The 25,665-nt window shown below is 44.7% G+C and overlaps 1 protein-coding gene and 1 non-coding gene across 2 annotated transcripts in view; both read left to right on the forward strand.

Moving 5' to 3' along the window:
• The window catches only part of TULP3 (TUB like protein 3), a 50,434-nt gene extending 25,027 nt beyond the window's left edge, over nucleotides 1-25,407 (forward strand). The window contains exons 5-14 of the mRNA XM_054663015.2: nucleotides 5,245-5,404; nucleotides 6,744-6,884; nucleotides 14,478-14,575; nucleotides 15,269-15,472; nucleotides 17,653-17,765; nucleotides 18,681-18,795; nucleotides 21,559-21,657; nucleotides 22,047-22,218; nucleotides 23,243-23,356; nucleotides 24,464-25,407. Coding sequence (XP_054518990.2) covers nucleotides 5,245-5,404; nucleotides 6,744-6,884; nucleotides 14,478-14,575; nucleotides 15,269-15,472; nucleotides 17,653-17,765; nucleotides 18,681-18,795; nucleotides 21,559-21,657; nucleotides 22,047-22,218; nucleotides 23,243-23,356; nucleotides 24,464-24,486 — 1,239 coding nt within the window. The 3' untranslated portion in view covers nucleotides 24,487-25,407. The remainder of the gene's footprint in view (nucleotides 1-5,244; nucleotides 5,405-6,743; nucleotides 6,885-14,477; nucleotides 14,576-15,268; nucleotides 15,473-17,652; nucleotides 17,766-18,680; nucleotides 18,796-21,558; nucleotides 21,658-22,046; nucleotides 22,219-23,242; nucleotides 23,357-24,463) is intronic.
• LOC112205126 (U7 small nuclear RNA) lies at nucleotides 13,459-13,519 on the forward strand. The gene has a single exon (XR_002938981.1). It is a non-coding gene; the product is annotated as a U7 small nuclear RNA (small nuclear RNA).
• Nucleotides 25,408-25,665: the final 258 nt, after the last annotated feature.

The raw sequence follows: 25,665 nt of genomic DNA on the forward strand, positions 1-25,665 counted from the left end.
TTGCTTTGTGGGCGGGGAGATTAAGTTAGTTTTTTTATTTTGTTTTTTTTTTTGAAACAGAGTCTCGTTCTGTCGCCAGGCTGGAGTGCAGTGGTGCAATCTCAGCTCAGGCTCACTGCAACCTCCACCTCCCAGGTTCAAGCGATTCTCCTCCCTCAGCCTTCTGAGTAGCTGGGACTACAGGCGCATGCCTCCACGCCCAGCTAATTTTTTTAATTTTTAGTAGAGATGGGATTTCACCATGTTGGCCAGGATGGTTTCAATCCTTTGACCTCGTGATCTGCCCGCCTCAGCCTCCCAAAGTGCTGCGATTACAGGCGTGAGCCACCGTGCCCGGCCGAGATTTTTAAACAAACTGATAGACTGCAGACAACTAGCCTGATGCTGGTTGTACTCTGTGGTTGGTCGGTCTGTTGGAAAACTGTCATAGTGTAACCTTAGCCCATCACCTCTAGGGTGACTCCTTCTCTAGGAAAATTGAGAATTAGTTAAACTATCATTAATTTAAATGAGGTTTTATTTATTTTGAGATGGTTGCTCTGTTGCCCAGGCTGGAGTGCAATGGTGCGATCTTGGCTCACTGCAACCTTTGCCTCCCGGGTTCAAGCAATTCTCCTGCCTCAGCCTCCCAAGTAGCTGGATTTACAGGCTTGTGCCACCACATCCAGCTAATTTTTGCATTTTTAGTAGAGATGGGGTTTCCGGCATGTTGGCCTCGAACTCCTGCCCACCTCAGCCTCCCAAAGTGCTGGGATTAGCCGGTCAGTATTTTATTGGATAAAGTTATTTCATGGAAATTTCCACCTATCTGATCTCCTTTAATTTCTTATTGTTTATTTTGACATCACCATTCAATATTTTAGCCCCAGGCAGTATAGTAAGACATACCACTAAATTCTTGGGAAGATAGATTCTTTTACAGTTCAGTTCCCAAGATAATTAGGAAATTTTAAAGTGATTAAATTTTAGTTTATATGACACTTAAAATCATGAAGGCAGTGTGTTTTAATTGCATTTAGGGCATCTAACCATCAGCTCTGGCTTTCTTCCTGGCTCCCTGACTTACTCTATCTTGGTAATGAGTCCTTCATTGATGTAGCCTCGTTTAAAGCACTCTTAGGTTTTCAGGGAAGTAAAATATAGATGGAATAGGAATTGACATTGTTACATTCAAACACAAGTAGCACTTCTCTCCTCCCCCATCCAAACTGCATGACAGTTTTCACCAAGATGGCAGCTTGCACATATATGTTTAATGGTATTTTTCTTATTTGTAAACTTGGACAGTAGTAAGATATATTCAATACTGAGGTATAGTAGCTGTGGCCCTGATTACAGTTTGAGTCTACAGTTGTTTTTTTCTTAAGTCATTGGTCTAAATGAGTTTGATTTGTCTTTAAGTAGATAGAGAGAGGCTTCCCCAGATACCTTGGCAGGAACACTGTGGTCAGGGGTCTAGTCTCCCCTTAACAAGTGAGAGCTTAGTTTGTCAGTGAACTGGATATAACCAGGTCCTTTGGCACAAATTCACACTAGTTAAACCCACACCAGTAAGTTTTAAAACCAGAACCCCAAGTTATTAATTTATAAAGGGAGCTCTACTCTTTCAGTGTGTATTCATGTCTACTGTTCATAATACTCTTTTCCTGGGAATACGATACCTAAGAAGTTAAACTTCAAATTAGAAGGCTTATTGGTGAGCAAGGAATCAGAGGGAATGAGGTCAGGAGTTTGAGACCAGCCTGGTCAGCATGGTGAAACTCCATCTCTACTAAAAGTTTAAAAATCAGCTGGGCATGGTGGGGTGCACCTGTAATCCCCACTACTCGGGAGGCTGAGGCAGGAAAATTGCATGAACCCGTGAGGCAGAGGTTGCAGTGAGCCGAAATCGCACCACTGCACTCCAGCCTGGGTAACACAGTGAGACTCTGTCTCAAAAAAAAAAAAAAAGATACTTCTCTTTCTTGGACAAACCTGATAACCCTATCAAATTCTAGCTCTTTGGCCTCCCTTTTCTAGACCACAGCAGAAAACTCCTTTTCTATAGAAAATATTTTCCTTGGCCAGGTACGGTGGCTCATGCCTGTAATCCCAGCACTTTGGGAGGCCAAGGCGGGCGGATCATGAGGTCAGGAGATCGAGACCATCCTGGCCAACACGGTGAAACCTCGTCTTTACTAAAAATACAAAAAATTAGCCGGGCGCGGTGCCGGACGCCTGTAGTCCCAGCTTCTCGGGAGGCTGAGGCAGGAGAATGGCGTGAACCCGGGAGGCAGAGCTTGCAGTGAGCCGAGATCGCGCCACTGCACTCCAGCCTGCGTGACAGTGCAAGACTCTGTCTCAAAAAAAAAAAAAGAAAGAAAATATTTTCCTTGCATGTGAACCCCATCTCTACTAAAAATACAAAAAAAATTAGCTGGGTGTGGTGGCAGGTGCCTGTTATCCCAGCTACTCCCGAGGCTGAGTCAGGAGAATTGCTTGACCCCGGAGGCAGAGATTGCAAGTGAGTTGAGGTTGCACCATTGCACTCCAGCCTGGGCAGCAAGAGTGAAACTCCGTCTCAAAAAATAGCTACAGCATTCGTTTTTGTTTTTGTTTTTGTTTTGAGACAGTCTCGCTCTGTCGCCCAGGCTGGAGTGTAGTGGTCCAATCTCGGCTCACGGCAACCTCTGCCTCCCAGGTTCAAGTGATTCTCCTGCCTCAGCCTCCCAAGTAGCTGGGATTACAGGCGCTTGCCACCACGCCTGGCTAATTTTATTTTTTAATAGAGACGGGGTTTCACCATGTTGGCCCGGCTGGTCTCAAACTCCTGACCTCAGGTAATCCGCCCACCTCGACCTCCCAAACTGCTGGGATTACAGGCGTGAGCCACCGCGCCCAGCCTACAGTATGTGATTTTGTTTCATCGATCATTTCACAGACTATGTATGAGACGAAATAGCTGTGGCCACATAGATAAGATATGGCAGTTTCTTATGATTTCAGTACTTCATATTTACCACCTTTTCAGGCAAGTTACTTTTTTTTTTGAAATGGAGTTTCGCTGTTGTTGCACAGGCTGGAGTGCAGGGGCACAATCTCAGCTCACCGCAACCTCCGCCTCCCAGGCTCAAGCGATTCTCCCGCCTCAGCCTCCGAGTAGCTGGGATTACAGGCATGCGCCGCCACATCCGGCTAATTTTTGTGTTTTTAGTAGAGACGGGGTTTCTCCATGTTGGTCAGGCTGGCTTTGAACTCCCGACCTCAGGTGATCCGCCCGCCTCAGCCTCCCAAAGTGCTGGGATTACAGGCATGAGCCACTGTGCCCGGCCAGCAAGTTACTTTTTATCCATTATACAAGACTTCTTGGTTGCTAGAAGAATTTTTTTTTTTTTTTTGAGACAGAGTCTCGAGTCTTGCTCTGTCACCCAGGCTGGAGTGTAGTGGCATGATCTCAGCTCACCACAACCTCTACCTCCTGGGTTCAAGTGATTCTCCTGCCTCAGACTCCTGAGTAGCTAGGATTACAGGCATGCGCCACGACGCAGGCCAATTTTTGTATTTTTCATAGAGACGGGGTTTCACCATGTTGGCCAGGCTGGTCTCGAACTCCTGACCTCAAGTGATCCACCTGACTCTGCCTCCCAAAGTGTTGGGATTACAGGCGTGAGCCACTGCGCCCGGCTGCTAGAAGAATCTCAGTGGCCAATTCTGTTTGGTGGAAGTCATTATAGCCTCCTGTGTATTTAGTGTTCCTGGGTTAACGTCCTTCTTCTATTCATGGTAATTCATGAAATCTCAAAATAATCTCCAAACAACTTAGTCCTTGCTCTAACACCTATTCATTCTTGATGGTATATTCCGTATTGGCACGTTATCTTAACTCCCCAATCTTTTCCCTCTATATGCAAGCTATTGAATTAATCAGTGTGCTCTCATCAGCCCAGTTCAGGAAAAACACACTTCCTTTTTTGATAGTCTCACCCCTTGGAGTGACTCTTCTTCCTGGAGGCACTTTTCTAAAACAGTATTGATGGAAAAAAGTAAACAGATGGCTTCTTTTGCCTGAAAAACAGTAGGAAGTGGGTTATAATATATTTGTTTTTTAATCATGTCTTTATTTTTTAGCATGGGGCTTAACATTTTTCCTACTCTGAGTTATCCCAGATCAATAATAATTTCTATATATTATAAGCCCTTATGTGCCAAAAGGTACTAGTACTATGTGCTAGTACCTTCCTTTCCATTTCATTGGCTTTTTTTTTCTCATAGTCTGTCATGCTTGTTTCCTGACTTTTCTTGCTACCATAGTCTTTATCTTGCTTTTATTCATAGAGTTGACTGCTTTCTATTTGATATGTTCCAACTGCCATTTTTTTCTTCTCACCCTTGATCCAAATTTGATTTCTAATTATATAAGGTAAACAAGAATGCCAAACTTACTGCCCTTTGACTAATTAGAACATGGAAATAATTTGAGTTTTAGAGAATAATGAAGTTTTTTTCTTCCATTTACAAAAGTAAGAAAACTTTGAAAAAAAAAAAAAAGACTAGAAAAGAGAAAACAATCATGCCATAGTCTGCCACCTGAAGAAACCACCCTTGCTGTGTTCCTCCATCTGTCCCCCGTGCATGTGTGTTTGTATGTTTTGAGCTTGTGGTCACATTTGATAATGCTATGATGATTCCCATACATCTTTAGTAGACTTGGTTACAAATGCACTGTGTGGGGCAGGTGCAGTGGCTCACGCCTGTAATCCCAACACTTTGGGAGGCCAAGGCAAGCAGACTGCTTGAGCTCAGGAGTTTGAGACCAGCCTGGGCAATATCGGGAAACCCTGTCTCTACAAAAATACAAAAAATAGCTGGGCGTGGTAGCACACACCTGTAGTCCCAGCTCTTCAGGAGGCTGAGGCAGAAGGATTGGGCGCGCCTTGGAGGTCAAGGCTGCAGTGAGCTGTGATGGTGCCACTGCACTCAGCCTGGGCAACTGAGTGAGACTCTGTCTCAAAAAAAAGAAAAAAAAAATGCATCATCTGATTTTAAATAGATCTTTATAGGTGTTAGGTGTTCAAAAGTATTTGTTAAATGAAATGATTGAATCCTTACTCCTCTCTGTGCCTCAGTTTTCCCATTTCTTAAATGGGGAAAAAATAATTTACAAGATGTTTTGTGAGGATCAGTGAAAAACAAACTGGGCATGTTGGAAATGGTTTGGTCATGTCAAAACTCTCCTTGTTGGCTGTCATATCGCTTTTTTCCTAGAGGCTACTACTTGAGAAGAGGCAAAGGAAAAAGCGCCTTGAGCCATTTATGGTGCAGCCCAATCCAGAAGCCAGGCTACGTCGGGCAAAGCCAAGGGCCAGTGATGAGCAGACTCCCTTGGTGAACTGTCATACTCCCCACAGCAATGTCATCTTACATGGTGTGTATTTAGGCAGCATCACTTCCTAGTGGGGTACAATTTTCACAAACCTAGAAGGCACGAGGATTGTCAGACGGACCAAAGGGACAATATTATTAGCACCATTACTAGGTACCTTCATAAATCTTTATGATCACATTTGGGGTCTTTGAGGAGAATAAAAGCAATGATATAATCAGTGGAAGATGCCTTAAGGTTTGCGTCCATTTTAGAACTGTTGTTTTCTTTTTTTTGAGACGGAGTTTTGCTTTTGTCGCCCAGGCTGGAGTACAATGGCGCGATCTTGGCTCACTGCCAACCTCCTTCTCCCAGGTTCAAGTGATTCTCCTGCCTCAACTTCCCGAGTAGCTGGGTTTACAGGCACCTGCCACCATGCCCGGCTAATTTTTTTATAATTTTAGTAGAGACGGGGTTTTACTATGTTGGCCAGGCTCGTCTCGAACTCCTGACCCAGGTGATCCACCCGCCTTGGCCTCCCAAAGTGCTAGGATTACAGGCTTGAGCCACCATGCCCGGCAAGAACTGTTGTTTTCTAGATGCCAGATGAATGAGTTTAGAATGACCTATTTGAGGAGCTCTTGATTGTTAAATCGTGGCAGAGGTGAATCATGAAGCCGGGAATAGGTAGAGAGCGTCCGTTCTTCCAACAGATAGTTGAAAGGACCATCTGAGATGGTGAGGGGCGGAGGAAGAATAAGATTGTAAGTGCCTCTAAATCAAGCCACTGGAGCTATTGGCTTGTACAGGATCTGTACTATGGAGGACCTACTTTGTTTTCTTGGTCTCATTCTTAAGTTTCTGAAGTACATATTACTTCAGTTACTGAAGTACAAGTACATATGACTTTAGTAACAGAGCATGTTAATAAAGTGAACACCAGGCTGGGCGTGGTGGCTTATACCTGTGATCCCAGCACTTTGGGAGGCCAGAAAGGCAGATCACTTAAGGCCAGGTGTTTGAGATTAGCCTGGGCAACATAACAAGACTCCATCTCTACAAAAAAATTAACAATTAGCCAGGTGTAGCAGCACACACCTGTAGTCCCAGCTACTCGGGGGACTGAAGTGGGAGGATCGTTTGAGCCTAGGAAGTCGAGGCTACAGTGAGCTGTGATTACACCACTGCTCTCCAGCCTGGGTGACAGAGTGAGATCCTGTCTCAGAAAAAAAGAACACCAGTTCTGACCTACTCTCTTAACAAATGTTCTTACGGATGTTAAGAAAGGACGGAAGATAAAATGATTTGGTAGTTCTTAATTCTGATCACATACGCCAAATCTACCCAACTAGTGAATAATACTTTGCTCCTTTTTTAAAATTCATTTTATTTTGGCCCTTAGGTATTGATGGTCCAGCTGCTGTCCTGAAACCAGACGAAGTTCATGCTCCATCAGTAAGCTCCCCTGTTGTGGAAGAAGATGCTGAAAACACCGTGGATACTGCTTCCAAGCCAGGACTTCAGGAGCGTCTCCAAAAGCATGGTGAGGACTGGTAATGATTTTAAGGCAATTTGTCTTCTTACTCAATTGTAATCTTTTCCTTTCTTTTCATTGTGGGTAACAATCTACATGACTCAAAATTACTCATGGCTTACGGCCTCACAGAGGTGACAGTATTTAGCATCTTTTACATCTGAATGTTGGTAATTGTCAGCAATGGTAGTATTTATACTGTTGCCTGAGAAAAAGAAGATAATTAAATATAAAATACTAGCTACCATAGATGGCCATAGATGACTGTTTGTCTCTTTTTGACTATTTTCAGTTCCCACCCTCTTCTTCTGACAGAGTTGTCACTCAACCCCTCTACTCCACCTCCATTTCATAGTTGGTGATGATTGATAGCCTTTCTTCTAGTTGGAGCTCTCATATCCATAAATATTCCCATACATTTCAAAGGTCCCTTGTAGTCTTCTTTCCTTTTTAGAAAAATAATTTTTTTTTTTTTGAGACAAAGTCTCACTCTGTCGCGCAGGCTGGAGTGCAGTGACGCGATCTCGGCTCACTGCAAGCTCTGCCTCCCGGGTTCACGCCATTCTCCTGCCTCAGCCTCCTGAGTAGCTGGGACTACAGGCGCCCGCCACCATGCCTGGCTAATTTTTTGTATTTTTTTAGTAGAGACGGGGTTTCACGGTGTTAGCCAGGATGGTATCGATCTCCTGACCTGGTGATCCGCCCGCCTCGGCCTCCCAAAGTGCTAGGATTATAGGCGTGAGCCACCACGCCCAGCCGAAAAATAATTTTATAATGAGAAGGGATTAAGCATCCCCTTTGCAGATGAGAAAACTGAAGCCCAATAATGAATATGTATTGGGTACCTACTTTGCATTAGGCAAACATTGCTAGGTCCTGGCATATATGAATCAGGAGATTCTACCACGGAATGGCATAATAAATGAACGTTTAAACAAATTTGTATATTCACTTATTTAGAAAGTATGTTTTGGCCAGGCTTAGTGGCTCACGCCTATAATTCCAGCACTTTGGGAGGCCAAGGTGGGTGGATCACCTGAAGGTCTAGAGTTTGAGACCAGCACATGGTGAAACCCCTCTCTACTAAAAATATTTAAAAAGTAGCCAAGCATGGTGGTGGGTGCCTATTAATCCCAGCTACTCGGGAGGCTGAGGCAGGAGAATTGCTTGAACTTGGGAGGCAGAGGTTGCAGTGAGCCAAGATTGCACCATTGCACTCCAGCCTGGGCAACAAGAGTGAAACTTCTCAAAAAAAAAAAAAAAAGAAAAGAAAAAGAAAGTATGTTTTGAGTCCAGGCATGGTGGCTCATGCCTATAATCCTAACACTCTGGGAGGCTGAGGCGGGCAGATCACTTGAGTCCAAGGGTTCAAGACCAGCCTGGGCAACATAGAGAAACCTTGTCTCTACAAAAAATGCAAAAAAAAAAAAAAAAAAAGGCTGGGTGCAGTGGCACACACCTGTAGTCCCAGCTACTTGGGGGGCTGAGGCAGGAGGATGGCTTGAGCCTGGGAAGTGGAGGTTGCACTAAGCTTGCGATTGCACCACTGCACTCCAGCCTGGGTTACAGAGCAGGACCCCGTCTCAACAACAACAACAACAAAAGTAAAGTAAGAAAATATGTTTGAGTGCATACCATATCTGAGGCAACATTCTAGGTACTTAGGATACATGAGTAAGCATGGTTCCTGCCCTCATGGAGCGCTTATTCTAATTGAAGCTTCATGCACTTAAATAGGCTAGAGCTAGAAAATCAAGGTGCTGAGAGAGCCCGACGCCTCACTCCACTTGGACACTTTCCCAGAGAAAGTGATATTTGAGCTAGTGCCTGACTCAGGAAGAGGTGCTGGCCAGTTCAGAATGGCAGCAGCTCAGGGCGTGTGGTCATAGGGTAGGAAGGGGGATGTAGAGAGATGAGCCAGGAGAGGGAAGTGGGCTCTAATTATATGGGACCTAATAGACCATGTCAGGAATTGGGACTTTATCTAAGGAGTAATAGAAGGCTGGACATGGTGGCTCACATGTGTAATCCCAGCACTTTAAGAGGCTGAGGTGGGAGTATTGCTTGAAGTTAGGTGTTCAGGACCAGCCAGGGCAACATAGCAAGACCCAGTCTCTAACAAAAAAATTTTTTTAATTAGCTGGGTGTGGTGGTACACACTGGTAGTCCCAGCTACTTGAGAGGTTGTGCTAGGAGGATTGCTCGAGCCCAGGTTATTGAGGATGCAGTGAGCTATGATCATGCCACAGCACTCCAGCCTGGGTGACAGAATGAAACCATGTCTTTAAAAATTAAAAAAAAAAAAAAAATTGGGTTGGGTGGAGTGGCTTATGCCTATAACCCCAGCACTTTGGGAGGCTGAGGTGGGAGGATTGCTTGAGCCCCAGAGTTCGAGGCTGCAGTGAGCCAAGATTGTGCTGCTGCACTCCAGCCTGTGTGTAGAGTGAGACCCTGTCTCAAAAAATAAAAATTAAAAATAAAAATTAATTTAAAAAAAATAGGGCTGGGCGCTATGGCTTATGCCTGTAATCCCAGCACTTTGGGAGGCCGACATGGGCGGATCACAAGGTCAGGAGATCAAGACCATCCTGGCTAACACGGTGAAACCCTGTCTCTACTAAAAATTAGCCAGGTGTGGTGGCGGGCGCCTGTAGTCCCAGCTACTCAGGAGGTTGAGGCACGAGAATGGCATGAGCCCGGGAGGCGGAGCTTGCAGTGAGCCGAGATCACGCCACTACACTCCAGCCTGGGCGACAGAGCGAGACTCCATCCGTCTCAAAAAAAAAAAAAAAAAAAAAGAGCAGTAAGAACCTGTGAGGAATTTTAAGCTGAAGAATGATATGATCACAGTTGAGCTGTGGAAAAATTACTGTGTACCAGAAAGAAGGAATTGAAGGGGGCAAGTCCAGAAACAGGAAAGCTATTTAGGAGATCGTTTGACTGATGATGGCCTGACCTCCAGTTCCAATATAGTGTGGTGTTTGCAAAAGCACAGGCAGGGGAGATGCAGAATTGCTCTGCTAGGGCAATGAGAAGAGACAAGAGAGGTACCAGGAGGAAGGGAGGGGGTGATTCCACTGAACAAAGAAGGATGTGTGTCTGCCTACGTGCTAGGGGAGCGGGGAAGTAGCTGGAGCCTGACATTGTGAGTGTCCATCATGTGTCAGGCACTTGACATGTACTACCTCATCTGATTTAATAGTTGTAATAGTGCCTTGGGGGTTTGTAAAGACAGTTTTCCTGTCTTTAACATGAAGGTGACCATGGTACTTTCCTATTATTTTACTACCACTATTTTTACAACAAAAGAAAGTGAAAGATATGCATTGGACAGATAGGATGAGTCGGAGCAAAAATAATTTTCTATTTAACCAAAGCTAAATTACTCACCCTGAGTCAACTAGCTGAAAAGTGGCAGATTTAGATTTTCTGATTCTTAGTCTCGTTCTTTATCCCTGACTGTAAACACCACACTGTCTCCTTGTGCACTGCTCTATGAAATGGCTGTTCGTTTTCAGAATTGGCCTTCCAGTGCCAGGTGAGTTAACGCCTTTTCATGTCTCAACAGGTTGCATCTTGACTATAAAACCCATTAAGTGCTGTTTTGATTAAATTCTAAGAAGTGTCAGTTTGGCAGATTATGTCCCTGTAAGTGGGTCCAATTTGCTTGTCTTAAAAGTTTCAGAGAGATCTTTGATCTCTCAAGACAGATTCACAGGAACTGAGTTCTTGGTATTAAAATGGCATTTGAAAGCATAGTGATAGGTGAAGATAGCCATACGATAGTGATATCTCAGGAGTTTCTGCCTTCTTGCTACCAATAAAAAGGGGGGGTGCCAGGTGTGGTGGCTCATGCCTGTAATCCCAGCACTTTGGGAAGCCGAGGTGGGTGGATCGCTTGAGCCCAGGAGTTTGAGATCAGACTGGGCAACTTGGTGAAACCCCGTCTCTACAAAAAAATTACCTGGACATGGTGTAGTCCTATGTACTCAGGAGGCTGAGGTGGGAGGATCACTTGAGCCCGGGAAGTTGAGGCTGCACTGAGCAGCTGTGATTTGGCCACTGCACTCCCACCTGGGCAACAGAGTGAAACCCTGTCTCAAAAAATAATAAGTTAATATTTTAGACAGCAGAAGGAAAAAGTGTCCTTCGCAAAGCAAATAATTTTTTTAAGTAACAACTCTTTTGAGATATAAATTACAGACCATACACCTCATCCATTTCAAGTAAACAATAGGCCAGGCATGGTGCCTCACGCCGGTAATTCCAGCACTTTGGGAGGCAGAGGCAGGCAGATCACCTGACATCAGGAGTTCGAGACCAGCCTGGCCAATGTGGTGAAACTCCGTTTCCACTAAAAATTCAAAAAAAAGTAGCCAGGTGTGGTGGTGGGCAGCTGTAATTCCAGCTACTCGGGAGGCTGAGGCAGCAGAATCGATTGAACGTTGCGGGTGGAAGTTGCAGTGAACAGACATCGCGCCATTGCACTCCAGTCTGGGCTACAAGAGCGAGACTCTGTCTTTAAATAAATAAACAATAAATTGGTTTTCAGTACAGAGTTCTACAACCATTTTCACAATCAATTTTACAAAATTTTCATCACCCCCAAAAGAAACCTCATAACCTTCAACAGTCATTTCCCATTTCCCTCCAATCCCCTCAGCCCTAGGCAGCCACCAGTCTACTTGCTGTCTCTGTGGATTTGCCTGTTCTGGACATTTCATATTGATAGAATCATACACTATTTGTCTTTTTGTGTCTAGTGTTTTACTTGCATAATGTTTTCAGGGTTCCTTCATGTTATAACAAGTGTCCGTACTCCATTCTTTTTATTGTTGGATAACACTCCATTGTATGGATAAACCACATTTTGTTGATCAGCTGATGGACGTTTGATTGTTCCCACTTTCCCTGTTAGGAATAATGTTGTTATCAACACTCATAAGTTTTTGTATGGACCTATGTTTTCAGTTGAGACTGATTTTTTTTTTTATTTTTTTTTTGAGACCAAGTCTTGCTCTGTCGCCCAGGCTAGAGTGCAGTGATGTGATCTCGGCTCACTGCAACCTCTGCTTCCTGGGTTCAAGGGATTCTCTTGCCTCAGCCTCCTGAGTAGCTGGGACTACAGGTGCCTGGCTAATTTTTGCATTTTTAGTAGAGACAGGGTTTCACCATATTGGCCAGGCTGGTCTCGAATTTCTGACCTTGTGATCCACCCATTTCGGCCTCCCAAAGTGCTGGGATTACAGGCGTGAGCCACTGCGCCCGGCCTGAGATTGATTTTTTTAAAACTGACCTTTGTCTTATCCTTGTGTTCTTCAGTAAAGCTAATACCAATCTATGTATGTACCGTATAAAAATAGATCATTTTTCTTTCCGAGATGTTGAATGTGCACAAAAAGTGGTTCAGAGAAAAAAGCCACACTTGTTAATTCCATCTGTAAATCTGTGATTGGAGGACCATTTCAGTGAGGGGTAACTTCACCCCGCAGATACTAGACACAAGGGAATTTACTTTAGGTCTTGCTCTGCCTCTTTCTCTTGGAGAAATGATTCTTCCTGAGCCTGTACTCCCACATATAAATCTGAGGCTCGTCACTCTTTCATAACACACATCGATCACACTTTATTTCACATCTGCATTCCTCTCCAGATTATATACTCCATGAACAAGAAACAATAGAAAACAAAAAGACTATCAGTATCTCCTCCTCTAACTCAAATGTAAGCATAAAATGAAAAAATAGTTTTTCATCCAGCAGTTTTAAATTTCCTATAAAAGACGCTCCATAAATCCAAAGTACTAGTATTTCAAACATTCCTAATTAGATTTAGTTAACTAGACAGAGATCAAGAAAATGCCGGGGGGCCAGGCATGGTGGCTCACGCCTATAATCCCAGCACTTTGGGAGGCTTAGGCGGACAGATCACCTGAGGTTGGGAGTTCGAGGCCAGCCTGACCAACATGGAGAAACCCCGTCTCTACTAAAAATAAAAAATTAACCAGATGTGGTGGCACATGCCTGTAATCCCAGCTACTCGAGAAGCTGAGGCAGGAGAATCGCTTGAACCTAGGAGGCGGAGGTTGCGGTGAGCCCAGATTGCAGCATTGCACTCCACCCTGGGCAACGAGAGCGAAACTCCATCTCAAAAAAAATAAATAAATAAAATAAAAAGAAAATGCTGAGGGGAATAAAACTGCTGTAAAGAATAATGCATCATTGAATTTTTTTTTTACTGTGGTAAAATATGCATCGTAACATAGAAGTTACCAGTGTTGGCCTGGCATGTTGGCTCACACCTGTAATCCCAGCACTTCGTGAGGCCAAGGTGGGCAGATCACCTGAGGTCAGGAGTTTGAGACCAGCCTGACCAACATGGTGAAACCCTGTCTCTACTAAAAATACAAAAAAATTAGCTGGGCTTCGTGGCGCACACCTGTAATCCCAGCTACCGGGGAGGCTGAGACAAGAGAATTGCTTGAACCCAGGAGACGGAGGTTGCAGTGAGCTGAGATGGTGCCACTGCACTCCAGCCTGGGCAACAGAGTGAGACTCCATCTCAAAAAATAATAATAATTTACCAGTGCTGCAGCTCTTTTTAGAATTTGTCTAGCAAGTTTTCCTGTTTTTACTGAAGCCTTCCCTTCCCTTCCAAATAACAAAAAGTACACTTTTTTTTAAGAGTTCGGGTGTCATTCTGTCACCCAGGCTGGGGTGCAGTGGCACAAGCATAGCTCACTTTAGCCTCAAAATGCTGGGCTTAAGTGATCCAACCACCTCAGCTAGCTAGGACTACAGACACACAGGTACCATCGTGACCAGCTAATTTTTTTTAAAAAACTTTTTATGGAGACAGGTCTCAAACTGGTGGCCTCAAGCAGTCCTTCTGCCTCAGCCTCCCAAAGTGCTAGGAGTTCAAGCACGAGCCACTGTGCCCTGCCTAAATTTTTTTTGTTTTGTTTTTTTGAGACAGAGTCTCTGTCTCCCAGGCTATAGTACAGTGGCACAGTCTCGGCTCGCTGCAAGCTCCGCCTCCCAGGTTCAAGCGATTCTCCTGCCTCAGCCTCCTGAGTAGCTGGGACTACAGGCGCGTGCCACCACACCCGGCTAATTTTTTGTATTTTAGTAGAGATGGGGTTTCACCATGTTAGCCAGGATGGTCTCAATCTCCTGACTTCGTGATCTGCCCACCTCAGCCTCCCAAAGTGCTGGGATTACAGGCATGAGCCACCGCGCCCAGCCTGCCCTGCCTAAAATTTACAACTTTAATCAATTTTAAGTGTGAGATTCAGTGACATTAAGTGCATTAACAATGTTGTGCAACCATCACTACCATCCATCTCCAGAACTTTTTCATCATCCCAGAGACTTCACACCCATTCAAGATAATTCCTCATTCTCCCCTCCCCCAGCCCCTAGTAACCTCTATTCTACTTTCTGTCTCTATGAATTTGCCTGTTTTATGTATTTGGACAAAATAGTTGTGTTTACGGTCAGAATAGTTAGGAATGTTTTAAGCAAGAAAATTAAAACTATCTTTGTTTCAAAGACCTTTTTTAAACAGTGTTGGCAGTGCTAACAGTTCTTCCTTTTCTGCTAGATATCTCTGAAAGTGTGAACTTCGATGAGGAGACTGATGGAATATCCCAGTCAGCATGTTTAGAAAGACCCAATTCTGCGTCCAGCCAGAATTCAACCGTATGTAGTTCTGAAACTTCTTCCATTAGAGCTAATTTGACTCTTTCTCAAACGTATCTTCAGTATTTATTTATTTATTATTATTATGTATTTTTTGAGGTGGAGTCTCGCTCTGTCACCCAGGCTGGAGTGCAGTGGCATGATCTCAGCTCACTGCAAACTCTGCCTCCCGGGTTCACGCCATTCTCCTGCCTCAATCTCCCGAGTAGCTGGGACTACAGGCGCCCGCCATGACACCCGGCTAATTTTTTGTATTTTTAGTAGAGACAGGGTTTCACCATGTTTGCCAGGATGGTCTCAAACTCCTGACCTCAGGTGATCCGCCCGCCTCAGCCTCCCAAAGTGCTGGGATTACAGGCATGAGCCACCGTGCCCAGCCCTCAAACATATCTTCAGTATTTAAATACCATTACTGAGTGAGGGTTCCTTCAGAAGTGTAAGCTCAAATTTAGTTTATGATCTAATTTTTTCTGTCTCAGGTCAGCTATTGTGAGGCTTTGTCCCATTTTGATACTTACTCTTCATTACTCTCAATATTCATATACTTAATTTAACTTTTCAGTTTTCCTCATTCTGTCAGAAGACTGAAGACACGGGTAAATTACTAAGTTGCTTTGTCCACTAAGTGTTTTTCAAAGAGAATCAGATTTTGAGTCTCGGCCTGTTGTTGCTCATGTATGGCTGTCCTTTCAGGATACAGGCACTTCCGGTTCTGCTACTGCAGCCCAACCAGCTGATAACCTCCTGGGAGACATAGACGACCTGGAGGACTTTGTGTATAGTCCTGCCCCTCAAGGTGTCACAGTAAGATGTCGGATAATCCGGGATAAAAGGGGAATGGATCGGGGTCTCTTCCCCACCTACTATATGTACTTGGAAAAAGAAGAAAATCAGAAGGTATGAGAATTGATTTCTAAGAAAACTCTTGAGAGAGAGAAGAATGTTGTGGGAATAGATTGTTGATGGGCCTTAGGGAACTAACTCTGGTATTAGACCAAGCCAGCTGGAAGTAGATTGTATCTTTCAGTCCCCAGATGCTGTGTTCTCATTTTCTGCAAAGAGCTCATGGTCTAATAGGCAGCAAGCTCTACCCTCCCACAAATAAGAGCTTTATCCACGAAGTGGGAAAATGGACGGGTAGTTGTTAATGTAATTATTTTCACCTGTCTCCCATGATTGAGTTTTTGAATGTTACTGTTTGTTCTTTTGGTTTTTCTTTTTATTACGGTAGAACATGACATTGTGGAAGGAGAGTGAGTTTTAGGGAATAGGAGGAATTAGAAATACAGAAGGACCTACAAGTTAAATGTCTTGTTTCTCACCCTAGAAATTCTAATTTATTTTATAAGTTTGAGCCAGCGATGAACTTTATTTTATTAATTTTGTATTAATACCAGGTCTTAACAGATGATTTTAAGAGCCTAGAAGTAAGATAATGATACTAGGTGTTAATTCTTCTAACCACCATTTATTGAGTGTTTACGACAGACCAAGCATATGCATATATATCTGTATATATTATCACCTGTAATCCTTGCAGCCACCTTGTTAGGTAGGATTTCTTATCTCTGCTTTAAAGATGAGGTAACTGGGGCTTAGGGAGTGACTTACCTACCCCACATTGCACTAAGTGGTGGCAGAGCCAAATTCAAACCTATTTCTGCATAATTCTAAAGTCTTCCTGCTTAGCCACTGCCACTCTCCTGCTTCCCTATTATGGTCCTAGTCTAGGAGAGTTTAGGAAGGATGCCTATATAGGATGGTATTCATGCCATTGAGGTCACAGTGGTTTAACACAACAGCAGTATAGAAAAAAGAGTATTTCCTCCCTGGAGAGGCTTCCCTTTTGTCCCTTCTTGCCCTTTGCCTAATCAGAGTCTTTCCTGATGTGCTTCACCAGATGTGGTTGACATTCCTCTGTCTGTGCCCCCATGGCATGAAGAAAGCTATCACAGGCCAGGTGCGGTGGCTCACACGTATGATCCCAGCACTTCGGGAGGCCGAGGCAGGTGGATCCCTTGAGGACATGAGCTCGAGACCAGCTTGGCTAACATGGGGAGACCCTGCCTCTAGCAAAAAATTAAAAAATTAGCCAGGAGTGGTGGCATGCACCTGTAGTTCCAGCTACTCGGGAGGCTGAGGCAGGAAAATCACTTGAACCTGGGAGGCAGAGGTTGCAGTGAGCTGTGATTGCACCACTGCACTCTAGCCTGGGTGACAGAGTGAGACCCTATCTCAAAAAAAAAAAAAAAAAAAAAAAGCCATCACAGTAAAGAATGGGAAGGTTTTCAGGATCCTGTCTCTCCTAAAGTTGGAAAGACTCTTAATCATGGCATTGGATGAACATTGATTGTTATTTATTTATTGGATTTTGCAAGGTTGCCCAGGCTGGCCTTGAACTCCTGGACTCCAGTGATCCCTCTACCTCAGCCTCCCAAGCAGCTGGGATTATAGGCTCATGCCACCTGGCCCAGCTTTGGAGATTTTTTTTTTAACTGGAAGTTTTAGGGATGAAGTTGTAACTAATTATATGGAGAATCAAGCTAGTGAATTTAGAAAAACTGTATAGGAAGAAAACCCTGATAGTGAATTCTTTTATTTTTATTTTTTATTTTTTTTTGAGACAGAGTCTCATTCTGTCACCCAGGCTGGAGTGCAATGGCATGATCTCGGCTCACTGCAAGCTCCGCCTCCTGGGTTCATGACATTCTCCTGCCTCAGCCTCCTGAGTAGCTGGGACTGCAGGCGTCTGCAACCATGCCCAGCTAATTTTTTGTATTTTTAGTAGAGACGGGGTTTACGGTGTTAGCCAGGATGGTCTCAATCTCCTGACCTTGTGATCTGCCCACCTCGGCCTCCCAAAGTGCTGGGATTACAGGCGTGAGCCACTGCACCCGGCCTGATAGTGAATTCTGATAAGAGAGTTAGAGAAAGGGATAAAAGCCCAAAGATTAACAGCTTGACATATGCTGGGGACTTGCTAAACACTGGCTGAATGAATATGTAGGACAACCATGACCAGAGGTGGGGCAGGTTCTCTGGACTTCATTTTTGACTGACACTTTTTCTTTTCCCAGATATTTCTTCTTGCAGCTAGAAAGCGGAAAAAGAGCAAAACAGCCAACTACCTTATCTCCATTGATCCAGTTGATTTATCTCGTGAAGGAGAAAGTTATGTCGGCAAGCTTAGGTGAAAGCAACCTTAGATCACTGTCCTATTCTTTCTGATAGTCTTATTCCTATAGTTGCAGAACAGTCCTTATCTTGGTTACAACTAGCATATATTCATGTTGTAATCTTAAAAAAAAAGAAAAAGGAAAAAAAAAAGCTGGGCGCAGTGGCTCACACCTGTAATCCCAGCACTTTGAGAGGCCAAGGCGGGCGGATCACTTGAAGTCAGGAGTTGGAGTCCAGCCTGGCCAACATGGCAGAACTCCCTTTCTACTAAAAATAGAAAAATCAGCCAGGTGTGGTAGAACAGCCTGTAATTCCAGCTACCCGGGAGGCTGAAGCACGAGAATTGCTTGAATCCAGGAGGCAGAGGTTGCCATGAGCCAAGATAGTGCCACTGCACCCCAGCCTGGGTAACAGAATGAGAGTCTGTCTCAAAAAAATAAAAAAATAAGGCTGGTGTGGTGGCTCAGGCCTATAATCCCAGCATTTGGGGAGGCTGAGGTTGGAGGATCACTTGAGGCCAGGAGTTTGAGACCAGCCTGGGCAACACACTGAGACATTATCTCTTCAAAAAACTTTAAACTTAGCCAGGCGTGGCAGTTCTCACCTGTAGCCGCAGCTACCCAGGAGGCTAAGGTGGGAGGATGACTTGAGCCTGGGAGTTTGAGGCTGCAGTGAGCTATGGTCCCTGCCACTGCACTCCAGCCTGGGCGACAGAGCGAGACCCTGTCTCGAATTAGTAAGTAAATAAAAAGTTAAAAGAAAATCTCAGTTCCTTCCTTGCTTTAATGAGATATTTTTGAAAAAGTGATGATGAACATTGAGACATTTGGAGAACAGGCAAATAGGCTTCCATTTTCCTTCTCTTAGATTGTGTTTGTATGAGAAAAAAAATACAGATCATCATGGTGACTTTTTCTCCTGACTCCAGATCCAACCTCATGGGGACCAAGTTTACAGTTTATGACCGTGGCATCTGCCCCATGAAGGGCCGGGGTTTGGTAGGAGCGGCCCACACCCGGCAGGAGCTGGCTGCCATCTCCTATGTGAGTGCTGCTTTCCCAGGGCCGCTGCCTGCCCTCCTGGTGTCCTGCTGGCACTTTTCACCTAGTGTCGCTAAAGAACCTCCCCTCCCAAGCTTGTTTCTATTTCTGTGATTTCTGTTGCTGTACCATTTTCTCCATGTATTTGAGTTTTCGTTATTTGAATTGCCAAGTTCAATTATTTTTCACTCTCAGACTATTTCTTCCCTTCTTTCCTTTTCTTTTTCCTGCTGCCGCTTAATTCAGACCTTTCCTTCTTATCCAGTGGCCAACGTTACAATAAATTAAAGCGGATCTTTTTTTGCTTTTAATCTTTTCCTATCTAGTTCACTCTCTTTTTTCTCTTTTTAATCTCTTTTTCTTATTTTTCTCCTCTTTTTGGCATTTATAGTCCACTTCTTTTTAAATTTTATCTTATTATTATTTGTTTTATTGTACTTTTTCATTTTATTTCACACCCGGGAAAGACTTGAGAACTATCTAGCTCATTCTCTGCTGCTACCAAATGAATCTTCCTAAAACGAGGCTCCAGTTGATCCTCCTGTTCTGCTTCAAATCTTTTAGTGACTACCCATTGTGTGAGATCTAACATGGTAGCATTTGCTTTCAGACTTCTCTATTGGCGTGCCCCTCCTTCCCATCATTCTAGCCAAGCAGCCCTCCTGTCATTCCTTTGTCCAACCACACTCATCTTTCCTCCTTGGAGAGGCTTCCCTTTTCCTCTTTCTTGCCTTTTGCCTTATCAAAGTCTTTTCTGATGTACTCCACTAGATGTGGTTGACATTCCTTCATCTGCGTCCTTGTAGCATTTGTAACCCACATGTATTTGTTGTTACTTGTTCAACATGAACCGTCTCCACCAGTTTGTAAACTCTTGTGAATTCTTACTCATGGCTATATCCATGCTAGCACATGGCTTGGCACACAGTAGATATTCAAAGAGTTGTTGAGTAAGAGAAAGCAAGAAGGAATTGACCCATCTCAGCTGGTTTTTTTATTCCAAAGTCTCAACTTTCTTAAGTTGAAATTAATCCCATGAGATCTTATCTACATGCCTGAGAACCATCTGACTTCACACTTGAATGTAAGGTGTCTTTCCTCTATAGCTTTCATATATAATCTGCTTGGCTTGGCTGGGCTTGGTGGCTCACACCTGTAATCCCAGCACTTTGGGAGGCCGAGGCGGGTGGATCACCTGAAGTCAGGAGGTGGAGACCAGCCTGGCCAACATGGCAAAAACCCGTCTCTACTAAAAATACAAAAAAAATTAGCCAGGCGTGGTGGCAGGCACCTGTAATCCCAGCTACTCGGGAGGCTGAGGCAGGAGAATCGCTTGAACCCAGGAGGCAGAGGTTGCAATGAGCCAAGATTGTGCCACTGCACTCCAGCCTGGGTGACAGAGCAAGACGCCATCTCAAAATAAAATAAGAATAATCTGCTTGGCTCGACAGGCATTTTTAATACCTAGTGCAGGCCTTATTTAACCACAACTCATTTTCACTGTATGTAATATAGTGCTATGCCCTCACTGGGAAATAAATATGTGTTGGTGCTGACAAAGTTGGACAGTTTGTTCACAGTTATCTCAAATCACATTTAAGACTCAAGAGTAAGAGGCCGGGCGTGGTGGCTCACTCCTGTAGTCACAGCACCTTGGGAGGCCAAGATGGGCGGATCACCTGAGGTCGGGAATTCGAGACCAACATGGAGAAACCCCGTCTCGATTAAAAAAAAAAAAAAATACAAAATTAGCCGGGTGTGGTGGCGCATGCCTATAATCCCAGCTACTCAGGCTGAGGCAGGAAAATTGCTTGAACCCGGGAGGCGGAGGTTGTGGTGAGCTGAGATTGTGCCATTATACTCCAGCCTGGGCAACAAGAGTGAAACTCTGGTCCCCAAAAAAAAAGAGTTAAGAGTAAACTCTCAAGCCAAGAGATTCTGTTTTAAATGTAGGTGTTTAAAGAAGGTATAGGCCAGGTGCAGTGGCTCACACCTGTAATCCCAGCACTTTGGGAGGCTGAGGCAGGCAGATCACGAGGTCAGGAGATCGAGACCATCCTAGCCAACCTGGTGAAACCCCGTCTCTACTAAAAATACAAAAAATAATTAGCCAGGCGTGGTGGCATGTGCCTGTAGTCCCAGGCTGAGGCACGGGAATCGCTTGAACCCAGGAGGTGGAGATTGGAGGTTGCAGTGAGCTGAGATTGTGCCACTGCACTCCAGCCTGGCGACAGAGCGTGACTCTGTCTCAAAAAAAAAAAGAGAATTATAAAGAGATATAATATTACTTTCCTGTTTTTGATTCTCTGTTTACAGCAAAGTAATAAAATTATTTTTGGTACACCTGATTTTTTTTTTTTTTTTTTTCTGAGGCAGAGTCTCACTCTTGTCGCCCAGGCTGGAGTGCAACGGCGTGATCTCGGCTCACTGCAGCCTCTGCCTCCTGGGTTCAAGCAATTCTCCTGCCTCAGCCTCCCGAGGAGCTGGGATTACAGGCGCCCGCCACCACGCCTGGCTAATTTTTGTATTTTTAGTAGAGACAGGGTTTCACCATGTTGGCCAGGCTGGTCTCAAACTCCTGACCTCAGGTTATCTGCCCACCTCGGCCTCCCAAAGTGCTGGGATTATAGGCGTGATCCACTGCCCCGGCTGATACAGCTGATATTGTCAGCATCTTACATTCCCAAGAAAGTCTCATGTTATAAAAGAATGTGGTCTCTATTTTTTTCCTGTTTCCAAGTTCTGCTTTGTTTTCCTATCTTCCAGGAAACGAACGTACTTGGATTTAAAGGTCCTAGGAAAATGTCTGTGATCATTCCTGGAATGACACTGAATCATAAGCAGATCCCATATCAGCCACGAAACGTGAGTAAGAATGTATTTAAATCAGTGAAAGACTCTAAAAGACAGTAGTACAATACACAGAGATTAATACAAAAAAAAAAAAAAAAAAGATTGAGCTTCCAGAGCCCCACACTGGAGATAACTCCATACACTTCTTTAGGAAAGCTGCCCCTCCAAAACCTCAGGATAAGAGCAGTTGCAGAGTCGTTGCCTTGAAACCATTTTTTCTACAAAGAGAAATGCTGGATGATGTAGAATAATTTAAAAAAAAAAACCTGTCTTCATTGTTGGCTTTCATTCTTCGCTTCTGGTTTACCCTTTCTGAAATGGAGAAAGTATTCTCCTACTCTACCTTCTACTTCGTAGAGTTGGAGCTCTCAGTACAAAGTAATGATTTTCCCTTTGGACAGAACCATGACAGTTTGCTCTCAAGGTGGCAGAACAGAACTATGGAAAATCTGGTTGAGCTGCACAACAAGGCCCCCGTCTGGAACAGTGACACTCAGTCCTATGTCCTCAACTTCCGTGGCCGGGTCACTCAGGCGTCTGTGAAGAACTTCCAGATAGTCCACAAAAATGACCGTAAGCCTCCAGGAAGGGTTGGGTGGGAAGAGGACAGATGCTCTTACAGGATGGGAATGCACATTCCCTGTACGTGATAGGAAGTGACAGTCAGCAGATAATCATGGAGGAGAGACAGGATTTCTTTGGAAAGATGAAACTACAGTTTTAGAGAAAACTTGTAAATCACTGTGTTGAGGAGGGGAGAGGAGTGTGAGAGAGATGCTATAGCAAATCAGAGAAGTTGGCTGGGCACCATGGCTCACGTCTGTAATCCCAGCACTTTGGGAGGCCGAGGTGGGCAGATCGCTTGAGACCAGCCTGGGCAACATGGTGTGAAACCCCATCTCTACAAAAAATAGAAAAATCAGCTGGGCGTGGTGGCAGGCACTTGTAGTCCCAGCTACCCGGGAGGCTGAGGTGGGAGCATCACTTGAGCCAGGAGGTCGAGGCTGCAGTGAGCCAAGATTGCATCACTGCACTCCAGCCTGGGTGACAGAGCAAGAACCTGTCTCAGAAAAAAATAAAAAATCAGAGAAGTCATAGAGTAGGTTGTTTGGGAAACAAAGGCAAATGACCCCAATAAAGGTTCCTGGCAGCTCTAGCCTGCGGAGTTTATGACATTCCCAGCAAGCTGCTCTCTATTCTACAGAAACCTGGTGATTAACTGGCCTATTTGGAGGATTCTTTCTGTATCATAAATAGGATCCCAGCACTCTGGGAGGCCGAGGCAGGAGAATCACTTGAGCCTAGGTGTTTGAGACCAGCTTGAGCAACATAGTGAGACCCTATCTTCACAAAAAGTAAAATATTAGCCAGGCGTTGTGGCGCTTGCCTGTAGTCCCAGCTACTCAGGAGGCTGAGGTGGGAGAATCACTTGAGCCTGGGATGGGAGGTCAAGGCTGCAGTGAGCTGTGGTCATTCCACTAGGCTCCAGCCAGGGCGACAGAGCAAAACCCCATCTAAGAAAAGGAAGAAAAAGAAAAAGATTTCCCCGAGTGCAACCACATTATATTCTAACATGTTGATTTCTTTCTGTTTCTAGCTGATTATATAGTCATGCAGTTTGGACGTGTGGCAGATGATGTGTTCACACTGGACTACAACTACCCACTTTGTGCAGTACAGGCCTTTGGCATCGGTCTTTCTAGCTTTGACAGTAAGCTGGCGTGTGAATGAGAGAACAGTCAGGCAGGGAGCCCTTCTCCCCACAGAGCTTTCAGGAGCAGACAGTGGCCTCCCCTTCCCCTCCCTGCCCCAGAACTTAAAGAGCAACAGTTTGCCCCTTTTGGAACGACCCCTGAATATATAAAACACACACACGAAGAGCAATAGTTTGCCCCTTTGGAACGATCCCTGAATATATAAAACACACACACGAAGAGCAATAGTTTGCCCCTTTTGGAACGACCCCTGAATATATAAAACACACACACGAAGAGCAACAGTTTGCCCCTTTTGGAACGACCCCTGAATATATAAAACACACACACGAAGAGCAATAGTTTGCCCCTTTTGGAACGACCCCTGAATATATAAAACACACACACGAAGAGCAATAGTTTGCCCCTTTGGAACGACCCCTGAATATATAAAACACACACACGAAGAGCAATAGTTTGCCCCTTTGGAACGACCCCTGAATATATAAAACACACACACGAAGAGCAATAGTTTGCCCCTTTGGAACGACCCCTGAATATATAAAACACACACACGAAGAGCAATAGTTTGCCCCTTTGGAACGATCCCTGAATATATAAAACACACACACGAAGAGCAATAGTTTGCCCCTTTGGAACGACCCCTGAATATATAAAACACACACACGAAGAGCAATAGTTTGCCCCTTTTGGAACGACCCCTGAATATATAAAACACACACACACCCCGCGCCCTCTCACTCCTTTTCCAGGTTTCATAGACTTGGTGAGGGATCACAGCTTAGCATGGGTGAGAGATGATTTAAAGCACAGGGAGATTCTTGTCACATTGGGGTCTCCAAAGCTAGAATGGGATTTCATGTGCTTGGAAACTTGCAGTAGAATCAGGGACTGACATCGCAGTTCCTCTCCTCTCTTCATTCCCTCACAGCAGATTGGCCAGCACCAATCTTAGTCAGAGTGGCTGTGATCACATTTGTGATCAATTATGTGAGAATTTTATATAATTGTCTTCATTTCAATTAAGGCTGAAAGCATAAACTCTAGAGGTGACTCAGTCAGGACTGACAGTAATGTGATAATTGCCTTCATTTTCAACCCAGGAGTGCCTCTCACAGCTATATGACTACGGATCCATTAGTGAGGAGCGACACACACACCTGTAGGCATCCTGTGCAAATACTTTGTCATTATCAAGAGAGATGGCAGTATTGACCATTTAGTTTAGTTAAAAAAAAAAAAAAAAAGGTGGCAGGAGAGGCTTTGGGGAGGATCAGCCAGCAGACATGAGCACTGCTGGCCCGTGCGGCAGAGCTGTGGACTTTCTTCTCGGCTCCCTCAACCCTGGCTCAGGCACAGAAGGTGTTTTGCTACGTTTTTTTGATTATTACACCCCTCCACGTATTATGTGACTCTTACACCAGTTCACCCTTCCCAGAACGTATCCAAACCTTGAGAATGCAGGAGCTCTGTGAGCTCCACCGTCAGCACCATTCAGCTGCATCCCTTGTGCACAGAACTGTTTGCCAGCGTTGGGTGGGACACCCATGGCGGCTGCTCCCTCAGACCTCCCTTCTGTGGACTGACCTCTCACCTCCGCCTGTTGTTCCTGCACCACATCAGATAAGCATGTGAAGGAGAGCCAGCTGGCAGCTGCGGGACCCTTGGCTTGTCCCCCACCGACAAGTCCCACCTGCTGGGTGAGGACGAGACTGTTTCCATCTCAGGCATGTATCCCACCAAGTGCCTCCCTCACAGCCATGCCCAGAAGCCTCACACCTCGTCACCACCACCACCCCCCACCCCATCCTGAGGCACTGCCTGGCAGATCACCCTGGTTGGCCACAGAAGCTATTAATACACGACAGCATGTGGGGAAGGACTTACGGTGGGCCAGGTGGACCTCATCCTGCTTCTTCCTCCCTCTGGTTTAAAGAGATATGTAAACTAATTTCACATAATTTGTGTGTGCAGGTGATTGGTTTTTACATAAGTCCTATTTATACCTTTTATATGTTACAGAAATAAAAGTTAATTTATATAAAAATGTGTCACTGCCTTTGCAAGTCCTATGCCTCAGGAAGTTCCTACTGTCATGTTCTATAATCATAATTGTCATCTTGGGCCACGTGCAGTGGCTCACGCCTATAATCCCAGCACTTTGGGAGGTTGAGGCAGGCAGATCACCTGAGGCCAGGAGTTGGAGACCAGCCTGGTCAACACGGCAAAACCCCATCTCTACTAAAAATACCAAAATTAGCTAGGTGTGGTGCATGTCTGTAATCCCAGCTACTCAGGAGGCTGA

Source organism: Pan troglodytes, chromosome 10 (assembly GCF_028858775.2).
Source record: "Pan troglodytes isolate AG18354 chromosome 10, NHGRI_mPanTro3-v2.0_pri, whole genome shotgun sequence".
NCBI classification, from domain to species: domain Eukaryota; kingdom Metazoa; phylum Chordata; class Mammalia; order Primates; family Hominidae; genus Pan; species Pan troglodytes.